Source organism: Petromyzon marinus, chromosome 1, assembly GCF_048934315.1.
Source record: "Petromyzon marinus isolate PM22_M1 ecotype Great Lakes invasive population chromosome 1, UKy_Petmar_22M1.pri1.0, whole genome shotgun sequence".
Classification (NCBI taxonomy): Eukaryota; Metazoa; Chordata; class Hyperoartia; order Petromyzontiformes; family Petromyzontidae; genus Petromyzon; species Petromyzon marinus.
Window position 1 is genome coordinate 26744736 of NC_133667.1, and position 25034 is coordinate 26769769.

The following is a 25034-nucleotide window of genomic DNA, read 5'->3' on the forward strand; positions in this document are numbered from 1 at the left end:
GACTTAGAGGTGGCCATGATCAAATTTGAGACAGAAATTGCAACTGATGTGCGTGATCAGGAATCGAACCGGGATTGTTGAGATCATAGGTCAGTGCCCTAGTCAATATCTTCTCCTTCCCCGCTCTATGGCGATTAACAGATACATGTTGGGTAATAAACAAATGTATTAGGAATGTAACATACTTTGTTTTGTCTTCGGTAAAGTCACGTAGGTAAAAAATAAAATAAAATCACGACGTTTCGGAGCCAACACAAGGGAGTAAAGTGTGGTTTTGTCAAAGTCCTTATGTGCTGTGCAGTACATCAATGCACGTGTGTACACCAGCATGCGATAACTCAGTTGGACCTTCTAGATTTGAAGCTTTCGTGACTGCAAGGATCCATACTCTTGGTAAAGTCACGTAGATAAAAAATATTTTATTTTTACCTACGTGACTTTACCGAATAGAACCAAAGAGTATGAGTTGGACCTGTGGGTGACTGGCAGGGTTATTGATTAACCGGACTTGTACACCAGTCACGTGGTTAATGGCGACTCGGTTGAGGATTGCTGTGTGTGACACCACGTGCTGATGCATCTTACAGGTAAAGGACCCAAAGGTTGTTTTTGATCGTCATAGAAATGTTCTAGACTTGTTCCACACTTCAGGCTTGGCTTTGGAATGTTAGTTTGTGATATATTCAATAGGAGGAGTTTTAGCACTATGCACTGTAAAGGATGACGTACTGTAGTTTATATTTGTAATTGATCTAACCCTAATACTGTTTATTCAATCCAATCGATCTCAGGAACTTCCTGCGTACCAAATCTGGCTTGTACTGGTCATCAGCTCATTTTTCTTTCGATGCAAATAATAGTCTGTCCTTTAATTCAATAGTTCGAAACAAAAACTGTTGTGCAGTTTCTCTTGGCTCCTAAGAGATGTTCATCAACTTCTGATAAGAGGTCAAATGCGCGTTCTTCTCCATAGTGTCCCTTCAAAATGGGTTATAACTTGTAAATTGTCAAATCACTTTTTATTTCTAGCATGTCCCTCACATTTAGACCAGGACTGATTGCTCTGACTACTGCCTCAATGATGTCAGACTCAGCATGGCCCTTATGGGTTCCTGTGTCGATCTGGTGCATCAGATTGGTGTAAGATTATTTGCCTCTCAGCACTCTTTCACCAATCTGCCCGCAGATCCTGAATTCTCTCCCTATTGTGACTTCCGGCACATTTCCTAGTCTGGCCATTCGTACGGGATCCAATGCTGCTGTGGTTTCTGTTCCACCTTCACTTGAGGTTTTCTTTTCCTCAAGGGTTTGTCTGGATTCGTCTTGTGACTCTTGTATTTCACCATCCACGTCTGCAGATAGTTTTGATGGTGGCAGTGTTTGACCTGTTCCCTTGCTGTCTGTATCTTTCTGCTGTATTGTTTAAACGAAAGACAGCAGGTTTTGAACATATATGCACAGGCCTCATCACCTTTTTCTTGGTCTTCAACTTCATCGAGTACTCTTTCTGCCATACGAATCAAAGCCCGTCTGCTTTTATCTTCACCGGTCTCATCATCATGGAAACACTTCAAATATTTGCATGTTTCCATGATTTGGGCTGTCTGCAGCCGATTCAAAGCAGTACTGGCCTTGTCCTGCAGCTGTTCCAGTGCCTTGATGTGAAGACCGTTCAGATCCTTGCACGACTGTCTTCACATATGCTGACTTACAATTCCTTAGTTCGTCTCGTTGGAAGAGTTGATCCCCGTCAGTGAACTCTGGGAAACTCTCCTGCCAGGCTCGCCAAAATGTTGCACATTCGAAATGAAGGACATGGGCAGGTACTCCAAATCGAAGGCAAACACATTTATTGTGGTAAATCTGTAAAATTAAACAGCACGTGGTGTCACACAGCAATCCTCAACCGAGTCGCCATTAACCGTGTGACTGGTGTACCAGTCCGGTGAATCATTAACAATTTCTCTTTAACCCAATTCTACTACTGATAAACCATCTTTGTCTTTGACAGTAACCCTTGCACTTTACTATTTTAATATTACTTTAATCCTCAGCTGTATGTCTATCTATACCATCCATTTATACCGGTATCTTACCGATATAAGTAAGATACCGATATTCGAATAGTGAAGTGCAAGGGGTTATTGTCAAAGATGGTTTATCAGTAGTAGAAAATGTTAATACTGATCAAAATCGAATCACATGCACACGTGTGTGTGTGTGGCAGCTGAATAGAGACCGTACACTACAATCATATCACAGCAAATTCACTGGAGTCATGTTAAGCTGCCAAGGAGAAAATCAGTGCCATAGAATTGCGATTCAATGAATTGCCACTAATTCTTGATAATGCAATGTCATTTAATTCTGATCCGTGGTGTGAATACAGATTTGACCAAATCCAGTGTATAATAAAATCATCAGGATATCACCAAAATTTGCAATATTCGTCACTATTTTAAACTATGGCAGGTAGCCTTACAAGTGTGGCGTTGTCATTTGAAGGGCTGCTCAACACTACACTTGGTATATGCAGGGCTGGGTATATGAGAAGGTATCTGTTTCCCACCTCTCTCCCACCCCCCTCTCCTTAGAGAAATTAATAAGAGTAATAACAGCAATATTATTCTGCTGGGCCCCTCTGGAGTTTTGAGCCCTGCACAAATGATGTTGGTTTGGCACGTGAATGTTTAAAGGAAGGCCTGGAAACATCCCTGATAAAACCAATGAATAGGTTTAATTCGATAAATTGCCTGCTGAACATTTACATACAGCAATTGTCGGCCTATAGAAGTGGATTCAAAAATGGTGACCGCATCGAGCGCTTTCAGATGCACTTCTGCAGCCGTCTGGAACTCTCTTCCTTCTGACATTATGAAGCCACCGGAGCTACACACTTTTTAAATCTCAGTTGAAAACGAATTTCCTTCGCACTGCTTTTTTGTATTTAGTTTGTTGTCCTTCCCCCACGCACCTCCGATGAGCACGGTTGACTACGTACGGGTGTGAAAGAAGTTCAACATACATATACACATACATACATGCAATATGGCATTTGTTGTATGCAGAATTTTTTTTTAATGCAGCTTTGCTGCCACTTCGATCGCTGTGCAGCTCAGACAGCGAAGCGCATGCAAACGACACGATTCACTCAACGTGCCTTTGTTTCTCTCCCAGTTTGTATCTGTTCAAGCTGGGGCTGGCTCCGCAGATTCAGGACCTCTTTGGAAAAGTCAATTTCACAGGTTGGTTTGCTGGCTGGTTTTTGCTTTTTTATATTGCTGCGGTTTGCTTGCATTTGGACCGAGCGACGTACGGGTCTTCTAAAACGCGTTTCTACCCGCTGTGACTTGACCACGCGGATTCGCAGATGTTCACGATACACAAAAGTGTAAGTTCCCTTTATTTGTTACACAGATGATCCTGTTTTAGCCAGCTGTACGGCTATTTTACGAGGGATATCCGTGGCGCGTGAGCACAACAATGACAACAAAACAGAAACATCAACATTGCAGAGTTCAGGGTCCTGAAGAAAAATATTGCACAACTCACAAACGGTCGTAACACATGATGTTCTCATAATCCCTTTATTGTCAAAAATAATACAGTATTTACTACCCCCACCCCATCCTACCATGCTTAACACGACGACTATAAGTATGAATCATCGGGCTAGATCAGCTATTAAGAATCAGAATCTTTGAGCTACAAAGCTCTTTTTTTTACAATGTCCAGCTATATTGTTGCCACCTAAGGTCGCAAACTTTGTAGTCGTACGGATGTATTTATGTGGCTAGCGAGAATGAATTATTTGATAACCTCTCACTTTGTGCGCATGTATGTTGAACTTCTTTCGCACCGTACGTAGCCAACCGTGGTAATCAAAGGGTTATCACACAATCCACTGTTATTGGCCACGCAAAGAAATTGGGAGCAATGAAGTTATGCCACCTCAGGTGGTACCGCCGAATGGTAACATCTGATGTGGGCTCATGGACTCTATAGCAATTGAAGTCCGCAATAGAGGTTTTTTTTTTGGGTTAGATCGCGTAAATATAAACGTGTCGTTAAATTCGCCACCACCACCCGACACAGCCAATTACCGACTATAATCACCCAGAAATGTCTGTCCGTCCTGTGCGTGACGTCACTCCACATGAGGCCCACCCCCCGCGTGACGTCACTCCACATGAGGCCCACCCCCTCATTAATATTCATGAGTGGGTGGATTCCTGCAGTCACGAAAGCTTCAAATCAAGATTGGATTTTTACACTAATGCAGAAGGTCGAGCTGAATTAAATAATTCATTACGCAAAGTCGCTTGAAATATGACGTTTCTTTACAGAAAGTGATGGTAAAAAATAAATCGACGTAGCAAAGTGCTACATCCGTGCGTGACGTCACTGCAAAAGAGGCACCCCCCCCTTCATTAATATTCATACCCACGTGGAAATTTCCACTAACGCACAAGAAGGTCGCGCACTCCACGTGCCGCACCCCTCCCCTCATTCATAATCATGAGCGGATGACGTCACTCCACATGCCACACCCCTCCACAATAACCATGAGGGAGTGACGTCACTCCACATGCCACACCCCTCCACAATAACCATTAGCGGATGACGTCACTCCACATGGGGCAACCCCTCCCCCCCCTCATTAATAATCATGACCTGATAACTTTTCTTTAGAATATTTTAGATTTACTGCAATATACACCCGGCAAAAAGCTAGTTAGTAAGGTTTGTCACGTAAACAGAACATGCCAATTAGTTACTAGTACAGCAACACCGGTGTGTTGGACCACATTTACAATCTGAGTACGACGTTTCGCCAGTAGCTACAACTAGCATCATCAGGCGGACAGCCAGATTTGTGGAGTAATCCTCCTCCTGTTTCGTTCCTTATAGGGATAGATGTGATGACGTCACCTGTGAGCCCTTTACGTGCGAAAGGGGTAGCCGGGGATTAATGAATGGATATAAATTACAATGGGTATCCATTGTCGGTCGGGTTATTCATACGGTAATCAACGTACATTAGCAGCTGAAAGTGTTCGCGTCCTACGCAGTATTTGAAGTACTGTACTCACAAATGTTTTTGATCGCTCACGTGTGCGGTGGTCTGTGTGTAATATTTATACATCCACTGCTGGATGAGGACACCACCCCCCCCCCTCCATCCCTTTGCCAGTAAGGGGCCATCCGTTTAGTGGGTACGCAAAAATCTGTCCAAACTTGACCCCTACCCAGCTTTTTTTTCAGTTTATTAATTTTGGTATAGCCCTGTGAGCCATTCGGCTCTTGAATCGGGTGCAACCACAACAAACAAAAAACTAAAACACAAACAGGAAAAACGCAGTATCGCAATCATTGAAGACTTGGTTCATCAAGGACTAAACACTGAGGTACCTGCCCTGGTGAGACACTGCTTAACCAATACATACTTCACTTGGAATGGAACATTCTACAAACAAACTGAGGGCACCCCAATGGGCTCCCCCCTATCTCCGGTTGTAGCCAACATTTTCATGGAGAAATTTGAGACTGACGCCATCCAGATTGCCACTCTGCGCCCAACCTTATGGAAGAGGTACGTGGTTGACACTTTTGTCATCTGGCCACATGGCCGTCCTGCTTTAGACCAATTCCTCGACCACATCAATTCCATACACCCAGCCATCAGATTTACCATGGAAGTCGAAAAAGATGGCAAGCTACCTTTTTTGGATGGCCTAATAAAAAAGAGACCTGATGGTTCAATGAGCCACTCTGTCTACAGGAAAGCTACCCATATGGATGTTTACCTGAAACCGGATTCCCACCACCATCCATCCAAGAAGAATTCCCTCATCAAGACTCTGCACCATAGAGCCCAATGCATATCCGACCAGGAACACATAGCCAGTGAGCTCAAGCACGTACACCAAGCTCTTAAGGCTAATGGTTACTCCGACTACACAATCCGCAAAGCTATCACTCCAACCATGAAGAAGGACCCTCTTGAGGAGCCTTTCAAAACCATCACTTTACCCTACATTGCGGGGATCACAAAAAAGATCTCCAAAATCTTGAATAAACACAAGATCCAGGTCCGTTTCAACACATTACATAAAATCCGTGATCTGGTTCCGTCTGTAAAAGATGTGATTCCGGACATACAGTACCCTGGCGTCTACAAACTAAGTTGCCTCTGTGGTAGTAGTTACATTGGAGAAACCAAACGACATGTCTCGGACCGCATTCGTGAACACAAAGCAGACCTAAAACACGGTAGGACCAACACCTCGGCCGTGGCAGATCACTGTTATAATTCAGTAGGCTCACATGACATTGACTTCTCCAAGACAGAGGTTCTTTGCAAGCCATCTGGCTACCATGAGAGATTCGTTCATGAGGCTATCCACATATACAAACACAGAGACAATTTCAACCGAGAAGATGGATTCTGGCTTAGCAATCATTGGAAGGATTTGATAAACCATTTCGGGTCTTAATTGATTGTTCACGCTTACGGTGGCTTTCAGACCGCATCCATTATTTTCGTCTCCCCCCTCTTTTCCAACTGCCAAATCGCTCTCCGTGGTGCTAACGTTAAAAAAACGCCACTTTTTTCAAATTTTCTTGCTGTGGTTTTCACACCTGATGATGATTGCTTGTGTTGCAGTCGAAACGTCGTGATAATTTTATTGTTTTATATTTTTATTATTTTATTGTTTCCCTTCTACGTGACTTTACCGAAAGAACCAAGAATATGAATCCCTGCAGTCACGAAAGCTTTAAATCAAAAAGAAAAACATCTTCAATTGACTATGTGACTGTGCAAACAGAAAATCCATGAAAAAAACAGCAAAATATTCCTGAAAAAAGCACCGTACACCAACGCTGTGTGCAAAAAATCCCAGTGGGATGCAAGTCAAGCAACAACAACCACAAGAAAACTTAGATTAAGGCCATCAGTCTAACTCCGTACGACAACAAAACAACATGTTCAAACCAAAAAACTTTTCCAAATCACCAAAAAATAAAGCCATAATTGCAACGTAACAGTGATCACAGGGACTGTAACCGAATTTTTACAATAAACTACATAAATAACATGTAACACCAAATCCTAGAGCCATAGCTGGCTGCATGAGTTACTCCACAACAATAGAAGCATCAGTTGGAGTATCAAATTTTTAGATGCACCTTTAAGATCAGCACGCTAAATCAAAATACAGATAATACTTTGCAGCGTCATCCGGAGCGAAACATTTCATTTTATTTTATGCCAATGAATAGCGGTGGCAGCTAGGGGTGTACAAATCCTCTAGAGCAGTGCTAAGAGAAGATCTCATTGGTAGCGATTCAAGTTGGCAGTTTATTGGCAATAGCATTCCAGACCCTGGGGGCATCAATAGCAAAGGCTCTTCCTCCAGAATTGTATGCACGCGAACTTTTTATACCCTCCCCCCCCCCACCTGCGTACGTTCGCCCCCACCCCGAATCCTATAGAACGGCCGATATTTAATCCATATCTAACTCATTTGAAGGCCAATGTAGACAAATTATTATCGAGGCTTTACCCCCCCCCCCGCCGTTTCCTATGCGTACGTCCATAGTCAGTAGACCCCTCCCGTATGCATTTGGGTTAACCCCCCCTCCATGCGTACGCACTCCATGGATGACCCCTTAATGAGACTTACTTGACCATACTTCACCACGCTGGTCAGTGCGGGTTGGTGAAGGCGGGGAGCGTTAACTTTGCAGTAAAAGTACAGAAACACATTTTCTGCCCTGCCCTCTGCTGCCCACACAGCGTTATCCCCAGAGCCTATCACAATCAAATGTAACAATGCATGGTGATCACCCATCCAAGCACTGCCCGTGCTCAATCTTTGCTTAGCTTCTGGGATCTGTTGAGATTGGGCACATTATGGGTGATTTTGTCACTGAGAAAAGTAGTCTCCAAAATAAACGACACGGCTTGGTGCTCTGCCTTTCTTGATCGCAGCTCAGTGTATGGGTTACGACACGAAACTCTTCCTTGTTCATGTTACCATGGACAAATTAAAGAGCAATTTTTGTTACAGATAACAGCACCGGTGTGTTCTTCTTAGCCTGTGCAGTCGAGAACTTAGATGCACAGTACGCACTGATAGCACGTCATTTCTTAACTAAGTTATTTTTCACATTAGAATGTATACTTTCACTTTATAGGTAATTCCGTAAAATTATTGTCACTTGTCGCAGAGACAAGTACTGTCGGGAATTGAACGTGGCCACCAGGTAAATATAGTAGCTGTGCACATTCACAGCCCTGTGTCGATCCACTGCTGGATGAATGTCTCCCTATTGTGTTGACCATGGGCGTTGTTTGACCGTGCATCACCACACTGGTCATTGCAGATTGGTGAAGAGAGGGCCAAGATCAGTTCAGATGTCACTTGTCACGAGTATTCACCATGGCAAAGGATCTAACTCATGTCGCCAGATTCAAAGCACAGTGAACGAACTACCTTGCCACTGCTCCACCACCAAACATGTCACACAGCGCAAATACATAAAAATACAATCTTCCCGTCACCTAAATCTCACATCAACGGTCATTTTCCATCCACTGCTGAGTGAAGGCCATCACACGCGTTACATCAGGAACGGAAGCGACGTGTAAACAAATGACCATTTTATGACATTATTAATGACGATCATGGAGAAAGAGTCTCAAGTGAAGATAAACAACGTTAACACTAGGACAAGGTAGCAATGGATCTCCTTGTTTCTGCCGTAAATTGACGTGCCACCGCTCGTGGCTTTACTGTTGCAGCAAGGCGGCGTGATGATGGATGCCCTTTACCTCTCTCTACCCCCCACCCACCGTCAGAGGAGGAGATTGACAACATGCGCAAGGAGCTGGAGAAGTACGGGATTCAGATGCCGGCGTTCAGCAAAATCGGCGGGATCCTGGCCAGTGAGCTCTCCGTGGATGAAGCTGCACGTAAGAGGGGAATGCTGTGGGGTTGGGGGGGGGGAACCCCGGTTTAGTTTGCGGAGAATTGGCGTAAGGGGCCGTCCATAAATGACGTCACGCGATTTTGGACGATTTTTGACCCCCCCCTCCCTCGTCACACGGCGTCACAAAAAGTCAGACACCCCCCCTCAAATATGACGTCACAACGCTATGCCCCCCCCCCAAACCATATTTCCATTTTGAAAATAAAACATGCTTCAAATCACTTTAAACTATTGTCATTGTAGTGCGCATTTAATGCGGCGCTGCATTTTGATGTTGTAGGAGTGTTGTTATAACAATTAGTGTTGTTATAACAATTCTATATTTATTTAAAGTTGCGCATTTTGATGTGACGTCACATTTCTTAAACCCCCCCCCCATCGTCACTAGGTGCGTGACGTCATTTATGGACGGCCCCTTAGGACGTCAACGGTGCGTCGATTCGCCGATCGCGGCCAATTGATGCGCTCGTGGCACGCGTGCGCGAAAGAATCGCTCGTTGACGTTTCGTGCAGATGAGAGGCCAAACGATGTGCGGACGTCACCACACATTTAGGGTGGTGCAGTGAACGGAACTGCAAGGGCAAGCGTATGCAAAAACCCCACGAAGCGTTGCGAACGAGACGGTGAAAACAAAGGCAGAAATTAATGCGCGTGCAGTTAAGGTCTCAAGAGTACGCGGACCCGCTCACACGCGACCGACCCCGATTCGTACTTTCACTTGTGACCCATACTTTTGCCTTACGCCATCACGCGAATGTGGATTTTGGGGTGCATAATTGTATCGCCCGCGCAACAAACGAGTCCAAAAAATATATACGGTGTTCTATTTGACCTGGATGCTGCCGATGATTAGTGGATCATTTACTGTACAGTGCTGTACTTTATTAAACATTCGTGTACATTTATATACATTTTATATATTTACTCTTACATTGTATATACACCCGCATAGGAGAGCCACAACTTACACGGATTCCAGCTCACGCGGGGGCACACGGAACCTAACCCCCGCGTACTCTGAGACCTTTGGTCGAATTGCAACCTTGACAAGTGATCGAACTGCTAGAGGAGTGGATTGTTTGTGCCTAGCGAGTATCATTTTCCCTGCAACTTCCGCCAATGATTGATACTTGGTGGTGCATGACTCATCCTGCGCTTTGGAGGCAAAGGGGATGCAAGGTTGTTAGTAGTTGATACGTATCTGTATGGATATTTGGGTTTTATCTATTCTTAAATGTAGCATTTTCTCTTAAGTAGTTTGATGTATCAGATATATAAATTTATCCGGGGGGGGAATTAATTTTCGCTACAAGATAATGACAAATAATAAAAAAAACCCGCACCCTAAGTGAATAAGTAATTCTTTGTATCAAGTCGGTTATTTCTAATGGTCGAATGCGCAAACTGAATTTGTATTGCATTTTTAAGTTTGTCGCTTGGGTGTGGTCGTTGGTGGTGAGTCAAGGAAGTGGCTAGCAGCGGAGAGTTATTCATTGTGGTGGTTGATGTAATTTATTCTGGCCTCCAAAATAAAAAAATAGAGGTCCTCAAAAAGCACGCTCTACTGCCCAGCCCATTTCACACGCGCGTTGTGGTTGCAAACGAGGGTAGCCACACTCTGAGGGTTGCTTCAACAATCAAGACGCACAACGGGAAGAACATCTCTCATTTCCGGAAGGAAGAACTACGTGCACATGTGTGGCGTGCTATACTCTTTAGTTCTTTCGGTAAAGTCACGTTGGTAGAAAAATTAAATGCAAATAATATATCACGACGTTTCGATCGTAACACAAGCGGTCGTCCTCAGGCGGAAAAAAATAATAAACCAGCAGTGGAACCGCTGAACCAGGAAGAACACGGCGAGAGAGCTGTTACAACAAGAGGTTATATATGGTCATATATAGCTACGAGAGAAAATAAATTGTATATAATGTACTAACCTATTAAAATTTCTTGAAATTTCAGGACTGCCCCGCCCCACTGGGAATGTACGAGAACCATGTCTGTGCTTAATTTATGTATATACTGCATTATGTGTTTTTGTTTTATTCAGGGCCACCCCTCTCCCCCTATTACGTATCTATGTATGTATGTTGCACTTCTTTATTACCCCTGACAATCGGGAGTCGACTTTATATGGACATCTCCAATATCTGACAATCATCGGGAAACACTCCCGCCGTGGAGAGAGCGAAGTCTCGAATGGCCCCCCAATGTTTATAGGCTCCGCTTGTGCATGCCGTGGCGTCTGTCCCGGGCAGTGCACGCGGCAGTGATAGCCATCAACGATGCCGTGGAGAAGGGGGACCCGGCGGAGACGGTGGCCGCCCTGAGGAACCCCAGCGCCATGCTGCTGGGCCTGGAAGAGGAGCTGGCCGGGGCCTACCAGAGCATGCTGCAACGAGCCAAGCTTGACAAGGCCAACAGTGCCCGCAACCGGGTGAGGGCCACGCGCGGTAACGGCGGTGGTGGTGGTCGTGACTCACGCCGCCCCGTTCTCCTGACTCCTACGCCACTAGGACGTGCGATAATTTAACCGCACGCCTCGCAGTGATACGATGAATTTTCACAATTCGGGATCGCGATTCAGTTGACGAATCACGTCTCATGAGGTGGCCAGGTGGCTCAGTATTGTTTATATGTTTAACCAGGAATTGAAATGAACCCATCGAGACATGTGCAAACATTGCCCTTTTTGCAAAAAGGATCTGGGTTAGAGGTCAGAGCGCTAAGCTGACACCATTGAGTTCCCGAGTTCAAATCCAGCCTGGTGATTAATCCAGGTTCTCAAGTCTAGAGTGTTGATTGTCTCAGCCCAGTCATCAATGACTGCACAGGAAAATTACATCACGTTAAATTTGGTTCCACACTTTATTTAACTGAACTCGAGCTCTGAATATTAAAATATCGGGTTGACTTGTCATGTGATGAAGATTTCTCACTGTAGCTGGCCAGGTGGGCAGAGTGCTGCATCTTACATTTTTGACCAAAGGTCATTTGAAGAGCTATTAGAAGTAGTTATGTGATATCTGTTTCTGTTGGATGTTCGTTAACATGGAGGGTTGCGCTGCATTGTGAGACACCTGGATGGATTCTTTGTTTCATGGCACGTTGTTAATGGCAAAATCAGGATAAAGTTGCGGGCGGGAAAAGATAGGCTATCTTTTATCAGAGTATGTTTTTGTAATGCATTTTGACCACAAGTATTGTGGTTAATGCAGACATGATTCCTTGTAAAAGGTTTCAGTTTGGTGTTTTAACAGCTTACCACCTGTTTTGTTGCTATATTTTATTTGTGTAGCTTTTACCGTTCAGTTCCGATCATTTATTCTTTAAATAGTGACTTAAAGCCTCCGTGACTGCAGGAATTCATATTCTTGGGTCTTTCGGTAAAGTCACGTGGTTAGGTTCAAAGAAGATAACAAAAATAACAAAAAACTGCGACGTTTCGATCGCAACACAAGCAACCGTCATCAGGAGATGACGATTACTTTACCGAAAGACCCAAGAATACGTTTATTCTTTCTTACATCTCATTTTGTACAGTTGTATTTACTTCCATCATTCTTCATGTGACATGAGACTCAATCATAAATACTCGATTCTCACACACACGCATGCTTTTATGCATGGATCATCATAAACATAAGAATACGTTTAATTAAATTGACCTATGCACCTTTACATGCCAATTCACTCCCCACTGCCTGCTGCATGGCTCCGCTTCTTACCATGTGCCATGCCTACCCATTAACGAGGTCTCGTATTTCCCTCTCAGTTTTTGACCGGTCCATCGGAGCGGGGGGTGGGGGGGGCAGCTAATGCCAACCTATTGCTGCACTTCAGCACTCCAATTGCAGCATCTTCTCCCCGTGTATCGATTCCTCATGTTCTTCGTAGATTAAATGAATCGCCAAGAAGTGGCAGTAAATTTATGGTATTATCCCTGCTTATCCATGGATAGGAAGAGCTACCCACAACAGTGGCAGGAAATGTATCCTAATTATCGACTGTTATTTGCCGATAACTGCGTAGGTATTTAGGAATAACAGAGAGAGACTCACACAGAGACAAACAGAGAGAGACACGCACATAGGCACTCTCTATGTGTGTCTGTTTGTGTGTCTGTCTGTGTGTCTATGTTTTGTCTCTCTCTCAAATTTAGCAATCTTTGGAAGAACGTAATCAACCAGGTGGGGTGTTGACTGTTTTGTTGGCCGATTCTCTGTGTTGTCTTACATTACATTTCCAAGTTTACTAGGTTTGTTTTCTCATTCATTTGTACTTGACGATGGTTGATTGCGTTGCAATCGAAATGTCGTATTCTATTATTATTTAATTTAATTTATTTCTACGTGACTTTACCGAAAGCACGAACGAGTAATTCCTGCAGTCACGAAAGCTTCGAATCTAGTTTTATTTAGGAATAATTTCTACGGATAGACGCTGATAGATGCGCTTGGCTAAACATCCCAATGCAGCACCTTCCGGAAAAAAAACAGTGGCTTGATAGTCGGCGAGGCTTTCCTGAGTAAATTAAGGTAATTATAATAATAATCACATTGCTTGGTTGCATTGTACCATGATCACCTTTGCACTGACGGCCCGTTGTGTGCTCAGGGGATGGTTGGCGATGGTTCCATAGAGGAGAAGGACGTGTATGAGGAGCTGCTCACTCAGGCCGAGATCCAGGGCAACATCAACACAGTCAACAGTAAGGAGGCCCACAAGTGTCACTTGAAATGGCCACAGATAAACATTACAGGTTATAAATACTAAAACTGACATTGCTTATGTGTACATGCACAGCCCTTTCGTCAATTCACTGCTCAATAAGGGGCCTCTCCTTATTGTGTAGTCATGGCGGATTATTGACCATATTTCACCACGCTGGTGAGTCCGGCTTGGTGAAATTGGCGTCCAAATATATCACTTGCCTCTGATATTGGCCTTGGCCCGGAATTCAACTCGGGTCAGCAGTTTTACAGCGCAATGCGCCATCGCGCCACCCCACTCTGAACGGAAGCCCGGGGTGGGGGATTGTGGTGCCGTGGGGATATCGCCAGCGATTTGTCGTGAAGGTGAGCCGTGCTGATGCCGCCTCTACTCCGCAGCCCAAGCCGCCCTGGAGCGTGTGGATGCCGCGCTGCGTGGGAAGAACCCCGAGGAGCTGATGGAGGCCCTGAGGGCCCGGGCGCTGGCGCTGCATGGAGTGGAGTTCGGGAACGCGCGCTGGTACCAGGAGCGGCTCTCGTCGGAGCGAGATGCCAGGGGACAGGTGCGCTGCTCCCTCTCGCATTCATGCTGTTGATAGCGTCACCTCGAAGAGCGTCGCCGCTCGCAGTGTCACTGTTCACATCGTCACCGTTCAACGTAACTTTTCACAGCGTCACCATCCAGTGTCACTGTTCACATCGTCACCGCTGACAGTGTCACTGTTCACAGTGTCGCCATTCAGTGTCACCATTCAGTGTCACTGTTCACAGTGTCACCATTCAGCGTCACCATCCAGTGTCACTGTTCACATCGTCACCGCTGACAGTGTCACTGTTCACAGTGTCACTGTTCACAGTGTCACCATTCAGTGTCACCATTCAGTGTCACCGCTCACAATGTCACTGTTCACAGTGTCGCCATTCAGTGTCACCATTCAGTGTCACTGTTCACAGTGTCACCATTCAGCGTCACCATCCAGTGTCACTGTTCACATCGTCACCGCTGACAGTGTCACTGTTCACAGTGTCACTGTTCACAGTGTCACCATTCAGTGTCACCATTCAGTGTCACCGCTCACAATGTCACTGTTCACAGTGTCACCATTCAGTGTCACCATTCAGTGTCACCGCTCACAGTGTCACTGTTCAGTGTCATGTGAAACATTTCCGACATTTGGGCCTAAATGTCCGAGGCAGTGTTAATGATAAGTGAGATTTGTTTAATTGTATGTTTGTGCACCACTGACAACAATTTGTTATCATTACATGAACATTTGCCGTTGTCCTCTTGAGCTTTCATTTTTTATTAGAAAGGAAAGGTACTCAAAATGTTTAAAACAATGTATAACTTTATCTCATAAAGGAATACTCTGTATAAATGTGGTGTAATTTTTATGTGAATAAAAAAAAAGTCTGTTTCTAATTGAAAGGAAAAAAACACAGGACTTGACAGAGGCTCTCAAAGCCTTTCACTGTGACCACCGAAACAAAGCTGTTGTTGTTGTTGTTCTGGATGTCCACCCGGGCGGGCCCCCTTGCATACAGGACACAGGGAGGGAATGCCAACTGGGCAAAGAGGATCTGCAAGCCGGCGTGGAAAGGGCCAACTCGGAGGCGTTACGTCATCACCTGAGTAAGTGACGCCAGGCTTCTCAGAGGATGGGGAACGGTAACAACAGCTGCCTCATCATCTGGCAGTTTCTATGGGGACCCTATGGCCATGCTAAAGGCCTGGATGTGTGACCTGGAAATTCGGTATGTTGTACAGCACTGTGGTGTTAATGTATCGCTATAGATTCATATACGTAAAGTAGATTATGTATAAAGTGGAGTTCTTGAGTCTCGAGAAATTGGCAGGGTGAAATCCCGTACATTTGTAGGACTGGGAAATCGTTAAGAAGAAATTATAATTCTTCTTTATAACTACATGAAGGCCAATTGACACGACAGATCTCTTTTCGATTTAAAGCTTTCGTGACTGCAGGGATTCATCTTCTTTGTTCTTTCGGTAAAGTCACGTAGAAGAGAAATAATAAAATAATAAAAATACAACATAATAAAATAAAAATAAAAATAATAAACTATATTTTGATTTAAAGCTTTCGTGACTGCAGGGATTCATATTCTTGGTTCTTTCAGTAAAGTCACGTTGTTACGTTGTTGTACAGGTTTTCACACCTGATGATGATTGCTTGTGTTGCAGTCAAAACGTCGTGAGAATTTAATTGTTTTTTATTTTTATTATTTTAATGTTTCCCTTCTACGTGACTTTACCGAAAGAACCAAGAATATAAAATCAGTTTTTATTTTTATTATTTTATTATTTCCCTTCTACGTGACTTTACCGAAAGAACCAAGAAGACAGGTCTCTTTTTAGATTATATATAGAACCCAATTTCCTGTGATCTTGGAGCAAAATGTCTAAAAATATGAACATTTCTCCCATTCCCTTATCTCCGACGGATGATACGCAACACGTAGACAACTCCTTCCCACTGGCGTCTGTTAAATCCAATGTTTCTCCACTCCAGTCCTCATAATCCCCCACGGTCCATTTTTTTCACGATTACAAATCACTTCTATTTTCAATGAAAGTTAAGCCACCTCGCACTGCATGGCTAGTAATCGCGGAAAGCTGTACCGTGGGGGGTTGAACCGTGAGGACTCGAGTTAACCCAGTGGCTCTTAACATTTACCTGAGCCTTGCACCCCTCTGGTTCTCAATCGTAAAAAAGTATAATGTTAATAAATACATAGGTTTGATGAAACAAAGTAGTTGTACTTACGTGCCCCTGTTTAATTTGCGTTTCGATGATTTACCTTCTGGCCATGTCTCGCACCCCCAGAAAGGGCATCACGCACCCCCAAGGGGTGCGTGCACCCCAGATTAAGAACCATCGAGTTCAACCAAATCTCACACCAAGACGAGCCAATCTCATGCCCCCTGCTGGCCATGTATCCCTCGCCGACTCTCACGACACGCAAGCTTTGAATAGAATATTTGTCGAAATTCTTCGTCGCAGTTGGGTAGAGAGGCTGGCAGTGTAAGGGGTCAGGACGGTTTACATTTTTTGTCCCATGCCTGGTTTTGGTCTCTTGCTGTAGGTTACCGAGGGGCTGTGTTGTTGCAATAAAATTAATCGATTACTTTTAATTAATGCCGTCCTGTACTATGATCGATTGTTGAAGTTCCAATTTGGGCATTTTTCAAAATGCAGCTTCTGTTAATAACTTTAAGAAGGCATTGATAAATCCACACCCCCTTTTGTTGTTTTTCATCATCAATTCTCACTTATAAATATTAATTGTATGTAGCTGCATTTGCCTTCTACTTTTACCACTATGTATTTGTTTTATTTGAAGCACACAAGGGAACGGAACTCTCTTATAGGAAGAGACAAGAATGCGTGAAGTCAAGGTATAGATTGCTGCAGTGTATTGGCCTGTCCCTGAACTGCTTTAACTACAGTTAGTGCGTTGCCTCTTCAGGTTCATATGAGCAATATGCCAGCGGCACTCAACTCTATGAGTGGCCTTGGGCCATTGGTGGAAATTCCACACTGTCTAGCTACTGCTCATTCAACACAGCATATTACGCTATTATGTATGACAGAACATGACGTCAGAAGGACATGAGTGGGCTTGGGCAGCACACATCACTTAGAAGGGATGACAGCGGGAGGTTGAGACTAATGACAGAGTGGCAGCCAAAGGAAGGATCATATGAGTGAGCGCGTCCGCCGTTCAGAAACAGAGCATGTTGCATTATGGGACCCTGAGAGTTGGCGACAGCCTGCGGAGGCCTTCGTCCAGCATCCAGTAGTAGAGAGATGATGCCCGATGGTGACGACAACGCACCGTGGTGCTGCAGTGTTCTTCTTTCGTGCGGCTGTTGTAGATGCAGAGCAACATCTACGATTCCACATTCAGGTGGTCAAGCCAGATAACCGCGTCAGGAGCAGCGGAGTGGTATCGCCGTGATGTCTCCTTCGTATTTTGTAGATCGGGGGCATTGCATCGTTACACGTTGCACAATCTATTCTGGATGACCGTAGTCGCACACTGCTGGAGATTTTATGATTTGTATTTGTCTTGCTGCTGCCGCAGTGTTGAAGGCGGTGGAGAAGATCAATGCGGCGATCGGCGCCGGGGAGGCGCAGGCCACGGTGCTCGCTCTGCAACAGCCGGACGCTCAGCTCCCGCCCATACACCCCTTTGCCGCCTCCCTCTACCAGCTTGAGCTGGGGGCCTTGCAGAGTGAGATGGTGAGTGAGGGGCACCCCCCCCCCCCCGCTCCCCACCCCCAACCCCCTCCGCCACCCCCTCCCCCACTAACAAGTTAGAGGTTAGGCTTTGGCGGGGGAACCTTTGGAAATGCCACTGGGTGGCGTTAGTGGTTAGCAGTCATTCTCAGCTGTAAGTACGTATGTTGAACTTCTTTCGCGCCCTACATAGCCAACCGTGCTTAATTGTAGGTGTGGAGGAATGACGACAAACTAAATGTAAAAAAACAATTTGCCGATGTCCACCCCGCTGCTGTTGGTGAGACCCTGGACGAGGCCACAGGCAGAGGTCGTCGCGATGATTGAATTTGAATTGTGACCCTGAATAGTGACAATTCATCGAATTGGACGGGATAAAAGCTGACATGACTGAACGGCAACAATATCTTCATAGGACATCAACACTTGACTTCTGACAAATACTCTTAATGCTGGCAAAAAGGTCCCAGAGGTAACGCTGTACTCATTTTACCAACCTCAGAGGCATGATAGGATGACTTGACACAGGCTGCAATTTTAAATCAACCCTGTGATTGTCAGCCAGCCATTTTTTTCCATCTGTGCACTACCCAGTAAGCAATGTAGGCAGTAACATAGTGCAACAAAATAGTAATCGTCAAGAGGGAGCCTATGTTTGATCCTGAGAAACGACTCACGGCTATAGCGCAAGTGCACGGGGTAGCTCTTTGCCATCATAAAAGGTCCCGTGCTCAATCCTACTCTGAGCTGGATGCTTTAAGAGCATTGTTGTCCTCCAGAGAGGTCGGGCTGCTGTAAATAAATCCTGCACCCATTGCCACCCCCCACAAATTGGATTTTGCTGTCTTCCTTGTGGCCAAACCTACGGACCAAATTGGCTTGACTGCACGCTTTCTCATCGGAGTTCTCGAGCCAAGCATAGTCAACCCTGATGATCCTCTTTTTAATGCGTTTTTGGATCGTTTGCCGTGTGTTGTTCAGCATGACGTTCAGTTCCTTAAGAAGCTCCCAACATGCGTAGTGAAACGTCGGAACTCAAGTCGAATAACACGTGGTATAACCCGAAAACAACAAAAAGAGAGGGTGGACCGGGTTGGTCCCTGGATGGGAGTCTGCCAAGCAGTGCCAGGCCGTAAATGCGTTGGCTGCGAGGTAACCAGATGGTAGTACAGCAATGGATTTCATCTGACTGTTGAGTGTTCCATTTGGTTTTGCACTTAATTTACAAAGCTTGCCCCAATTATGGAACTAAAGGGAGACATTGTCCGACATTCCATGTATTGTTTGTTTCAAATGTCGACAGGCACATAGGGTAAAGTTACCGTATATTCACAGGTCGCTAGTGGATCAATTCACTGCTGGATTAATGCCTCCCCATGCCTTTGGCCAAGGGGGGTTGTTTGACCATTCTTCACCACACTGGTCAGAGCAGGTTAGTAAAAGTGGTGCCTAGAGCCCTGTTTCAGCTATCACTCTGCCACTGGTGCTTGCTGTGGCTGGGAATTGAACTTGAGTCGCTGGGTTGACAGCGAAATGCGCTCAGCCACCACACGTGGAACGTATAGAATATGTTGAACTGCTTTTGCACCGTACGTAGCCAACCGTGCTAATTGGAGTTGCGGAGGAAGGGCAACAAACTTAATGCAAAAAGCATTTTTTAATTTAAAAGCGCATAGCTCCAGTCGCTTCCTTATATCGGAAGGAAGAGCATTCCAGACGGCCGCAGAAGTGCACCCGAAATCACGCGATGCAGTGACCGTATTTGTTCGATGTCTAAATATGATATCGCACCTGAAATTGAATGTGTTCAGCGGATATGGTTAAAACAGATTCAAGTGAAGGCTTCCAGTGGAGAGCTGTTGATGAAAGTTAGCATGGGGTGCCAAACTGCACCCCCACGCACATTGTGGCTCATTGAAACAGATTCCAGGGAGCTGCACGGCATGTTACTCTTGAAGAGATGCCATCCCTTCGCATTCCCCCTCCTCCAAGTGCCTTCAGATCCAAGTTATTTATGCAGAAAAAGCCTCACTGCTAAATATTTTTGGCCGGTTTATTATATAAGAGTAAAAGAGAGAATGTTGGAGTAATTGTCCTGTATGTATGCACGAAAGCTGCCCTGCGACCCAAGAGGCTACAGAGCAGTTGGGGGCCCAGAAATGATCCGACCGGCCAAATCCTTGTTGAGTAGTTTTTGTAAAAGAACAGAAGAGCATCTTGCACATATGATCAGCTAACACTCAAACAAGGAACAGAGATATGTCAGGAACCTACTTTTTGTATTCTCATCCACTAGCATCATAGTCTGTCTCTGCCGCAAATATTTCAGCTCCTCTGTGAATGGAAGATATTCGTTTGGCAAACACCTTTAAAGCAGGGCATGTGGGAAAGTGCATAATTTGGATGAAGGTTTCATATGGATCTCACAAGTAATTCTGTGATATTATCTTCAGCGGGCTGTTCTCTAACATGGGGTGAATCAATGCCTGTTTTATGACATGCCGATGACACAATTGTAACAACACAAAAATAAATTCAAAGTCATCGTCTAAAAAGAACTAATCCAATAAGGAACCACCTTCCATCCCCTCCCCCACTCCACTATCGCCCACCTCTCATCCCCACCTCCCCTAGGGCGAGCTGTCCCACGGGGCCCTGTGTGAGTCCCTGCAGGCCCTCTCCACCCTGGCCCTCGTCAACCAGGCCCTGGACGCACGTGACACGGTCGCCGTGGCGACGCTGCTAGCCAATCAGTCGGCTGTGCTGGCGAGCCTCGACAAGGCCAACCTGCAGCGGTGAAGAATATCATGCAAAAAAAAAGACTGCTCTCATGGCCTCTTGTTGCTCTCCGATTTGTTTGTACTGCGTGTTGTTAGCCACGATGTCTGACGTTTCACTCCATCTGCTGGGAGCCTATTTATTTATTGAATATTCAGTGAAATGTTATTTTAGCGGGTGAGCGGTGGCTTTGTAGTTCACGCACTGTGCTATGAACACGATGCCATGAGTTTGATTTCTGGCGATGGCGAATATCGGTGGCGAGTGATATCTGAATCCGTCCTCGGCCTCCCTGCTTCGCGTGGGGAAGTATAATTATCAAACAACTACCGTGTCCAACATTTAAGCATGCAGGCACAGATGTGTTCCACTCTCAACAGAGCCTTTTCACTTGAGAGTTTACTTCAGTGTTGAATAAAAAAAGGCTCAGAACCTCCATTTCATGGAAATGGGAAAACTCAGCATTCAAAATATTTGTCATGAAATGTCTTTGTGAAAGCTAGTGGCACGTAGATCTATCTAGTGTCCTATTTGTATTTTAACCAGCTAATATAGAAAATTAACATATTGTTCAGGTTACAAGACTGAATCCTGACAATGTCCAGTTTTGGGTCCCCAGCCAATGGCATTGCCATTGGTCCAGTGCTCTGCCTACCAGTTATAGTTCAGTGCTATAACTGGTAGGCAGCTGCACCACTGTGGCATTGATGCCTCAGTAGGGTAAAAAACATCAAGTCAGGCCCCTCACTTGTAAAATGGCATGGAGACTATTTTACGAAGCGGCGGCTGCTGCTCGTAGCTGAGGCTGGTGTGAGCTTGCCGTGTGCGCGCATGGTCATCCCCTTGTCTCGCAGCTATGTGGAGGCGCTCATGGAGCTGAAGGCCCAGGCGCTGTCCGAGGGGCGTGAGCACGTCCTGTGGAGCGACATCCGCGCCTGCGTCGACGACATCAACGTCACCGTGCAGGAGGAGCACGACCGTGAGTGGTGGTGGTTTTTTTTCTCTGCAAAGCGGCTCCCCGCCCGCCTGCCTGCATGCCATAAGGAGCATAGTGATCGGGTGACATTGAGAGCAAACAACTTAGCGACTGGTTCTTTGATGTATTTGTCTCCCGTTATTTTTTCCCGTTAGCATCAATTGTATCCTTTAGGGATGAGTTTTGATTTTAAGCACTCAGTTTCCCATGGCACCATCCTTGGCAGGAAAAAGGCAGATGTGACAGGTGTTGCACAAGTCATAAGATGTGATGTCGTAGAAAGGGTGTCACTTCCTGTGACAAGTTTACGGATCAAACAGAATTAATTGTATAATTCGGCATGATTTTTTCAGATTAATCTAATAATTTCACTTCTATTTGATTTATTTCATGGGATAAATAAATGGTCATATTGAAATGTCAAGACTTTACAGTATGTGAAGATTAATTAAATCCCCATTTATGTTTGTGTCACAGCAGCCATGAGATATTACACTGAACATGTGAATGTTAGAGGCTTCTGTGCATGGGAGAGCAATATTGGGGCGTTTCTGATGGTAAGCATGACGTCACACCCGCTCACTTTGTTGTGTTTTTGTGGGGCCTCTAACAGGTAATCCCCGGGGGTTACAGGACTTAACCATGTGGTAAGAGGTCAGCTGCTCTGTGGCCTAGGATACCCCTCATTTGACTTCCCCCAGAGCCTGCTTGGGGCTTTAGGGAGCTTCAGGGCGAGGGTGTGTTTATGAGCTCATTAAAGCCACCAAGTGTGTGCATTAGACCTTCCTGGGCAAGCTGCCGATGTTGTTATTGATGCCCAATACCGGGGCACGAGAGAACCGTGGCTCTCACTGTTTGGCCGCTTGTCTGTGGCGTGTGTAGTAATTGGTCGCGCATGCCTTGAGTCAGCTTTCTTTTAGGCCCGTGAATTGTGAAAATATATTTTGGGCTTAAAAACACCCAATATACAAGGCTATGATGCCAGTGTATGAGAATACAGAAAGTAGGTTCCTGAACTATCTGTGTGGTTGTTTGAGTGTTAGCTGTTCATATGTGCAAAGTTTTCTCTGAATACCCCCCTGTTGTCTCACGCAAACTACTCAACAGGGAATTTACCGGTCGGACCATTTCAGGGTCCTCAGCTGCTCTGTGGCCTCTTGAGTTGCAGGGCAGCTTTCATGCATACGTACAGGACAATTACTCCAATATCCTCTCGTTTATTCTCATATAATAAACTGGCCAAAGATATTTAGCAGTGAAGCTTTCCTGCATGAATAAAGAATTGACTATTAAAATCCCTTCCACCAATTTTTCTCTCTCTCGCAATGAGCAACCAATGCGATGTCACGCTGCCCAAACTTTAAGATTGTTGAAGTAACTGGGTGGCTCAGGAATCAGAGCCAACGGGCCAGCACCCCTTAAATTGTAGCTTTGAATCCAGACAGCTGCCCGTGATGAAAACGATCAAGTGTAGAGAGCTGATGGCCTCAGCACAAGTCGCTGATGACTACATGATACATTATGGCATTCAGATCGGTTATATTTAAATTGGCTACGCTCCAGCTCTGAGATTTATAGAATATTGCTTTAAATTGCATGTCACTCACACACATTTCTCTGGAGCGGAGTATGTGTGAATGTTAAGTGGCCCCAGTGTGTGAGTGATAAAAGTCACTTGAAGGCATCAAGGCAGCAGTTCTGTGACCTCTCCTTCCATGGCTGTCCTCCAAAATACAGATGTTCAGTGCTCTGCAAGAGCCCCACATAGGCATAATGCACAGAGAACATGAAATTACATTGTAAAAAATACCCCCCAAAAACTTGTCTCGCAGATTTGTTCAGTGGACGAGTGAGGAACGTCTATCATTTTAGGATAACTGAATTACTGCAAAGCGCACCAAATCACCCCAGCTCTCCTTTGCAAAAGTATCACTGCATCTCAATGGGCTCATGCCTGAGTAATTTTTATTTATTGATTATGAACCTACCAGAAAGGTGAAGTACGGCAAAGCAACCCCCAAAACCTGCACGGCTCGGTGCGTTTGGGGAGGGGGTGTGGAGGAGGAGACCCTGATCTAGCAGTTGATTACACGATGTAACACGATTTTTGTTCCTGGGTAGTAAGTGTTATTTTCTAATTGCTTATGCCTCAAAAGTATAGAAAATGGCTATTCCCACAAACTTTGCTTTTGTGACCTGGACTTTAAGTGAAGGAATGATACAATTGCACATGTTTTCTCATTAAAAATAGGTACATTGAAAAATATCACTGTTCTGGTCACAAAAGCAAAGTTTGTGGGGTATAATAGCCATTTTCTGTACTTTTGAGGCATAAGCAATTAGTTAATAACACTTACTACCCAGGAACAATTATTTTTGTTATTATTCTCCGTGACAAATGATCGTCACAAGGAACCGCTGCTGCCTTTTCCTGCGTTCAACGGGTTCACCACCTACGCAATCGGCGGCTTGTGTACGCAATCGTGGTGGCTCTGCCGCAGGCGTGCTCGCCATCGGGAAGATCAACGAGGCGCTGGAGGAGGAGGAGCCCGTGAGGACTCTGGAGGCCCTGCAGCTCCCGGCCGTGAAGCTGTCGGTTGTGGAGCCGGCGCTCGCGCTGCGCTACCGCGACGTGCTGCGCGCCAGCAAGCGGCGCAAGGCCAAGGTCAGAGGGCGGTGTCGCACCAGCGCAACCGACCGTCGTTGCACTTCGCAGCGGCTTTTGGCTGGCCGTCGAACAAAGACGGTCACTGCATCGCGCGCTTCCGGATGCGCTTCTGCGGCCATCTGCAGTTCTCTTCCTTGCAATATGAGGAAGCCACTGGAGCTACGCACTTTTAAATCTAAATCGGAAAACTAATTTCTTTAGAACAGCTTTTTGTGTTTAGTTTGTTGCCCTTCCCCCGCACCTCCGATTCACACGCGAAAGAAGCATTACATAATTCATACATGGTCCTCCAGTGCTTAAGTTTTGCCGTTCGCCCGTTCTAGTGATCCCACTCGTCTAAAGTGGTAGCTGAAAACTCGAATTTTAGGTGTTCAATTCCGGATCAAGGTTGACTTAGCTCATAATTCTGCTGAATATTACTAGGTGAACATTACTCGGTGGGTAGTACTCAGTTGTCACCCAACAAAGAATAGTCCCTGCCATAGAAACATGGAATTTCTACCACTGTTTCAAGACTGCAAGCAGAGATGAGAACCGCCCACTCACTGCTACTTTGGGAAATGGGGGACACTGGGACTTTTGACTTGAAAAAAAGAAAGAATATTTAGTGTCTTTTTTGGGGTGGAGACAACACAGA

The 25034-nt window shown here is 45.3% G+C and overlaps 1 protein-coding gene across 2 annotated transcripts in view; it reads left to right on the forward strand.

Moving 5' to 3' along the window:
* The window catches only part of LOC116939017 (ras GTPase-activating-like protein IQGAP1), a 117891-nt gene that overhangs the window by 14944 nt on the left and 77913 nt on the right, over nucleotides 1-25034 (forward strand). For both annotated transcript variants that reach the window (XM_032946888.2, XM_032946879.2), the window contains exons 6-15: nucleotides 3178-3245; nucleotides 8867-8980; nucleotides 11260-11438; nucleotides 13619-13712; nucleotides 14113-14276; nucleotides 15259-15346; nucleotides 17821-17978; nucleotides 20610-20770; nucleotides 21608-21732; nucleotides 24231-24394. In XM_032946888.2, coding sequence (XP_032802779.2) covers nucleotides 3178-3245; nucleotides 8867-8980; nucleotides 11260-11438; nucleotides 13619-13712; nucleotides 14113-14276; nucleotides 15259-15346; nucleotides 17821-17978; nucleotides 20610-20770; nucleotides 21608-21732; nucleotides 24231-24394 — 1315 coding nt within the window. The remainder of the gene's footprint in view (nucleotides 1-3177; nucleotides 3246-8866; nucleotides 8981-11259; nucleotides 11439-13618; nucleotides 13713-14112; nucleotides 14277-15258; nucleotides 15347-17820; nucleotides 17979-20609; nucleotides 20771-21607; nucleotides 21733-24230; nucleotides 24395-25034) is intronic.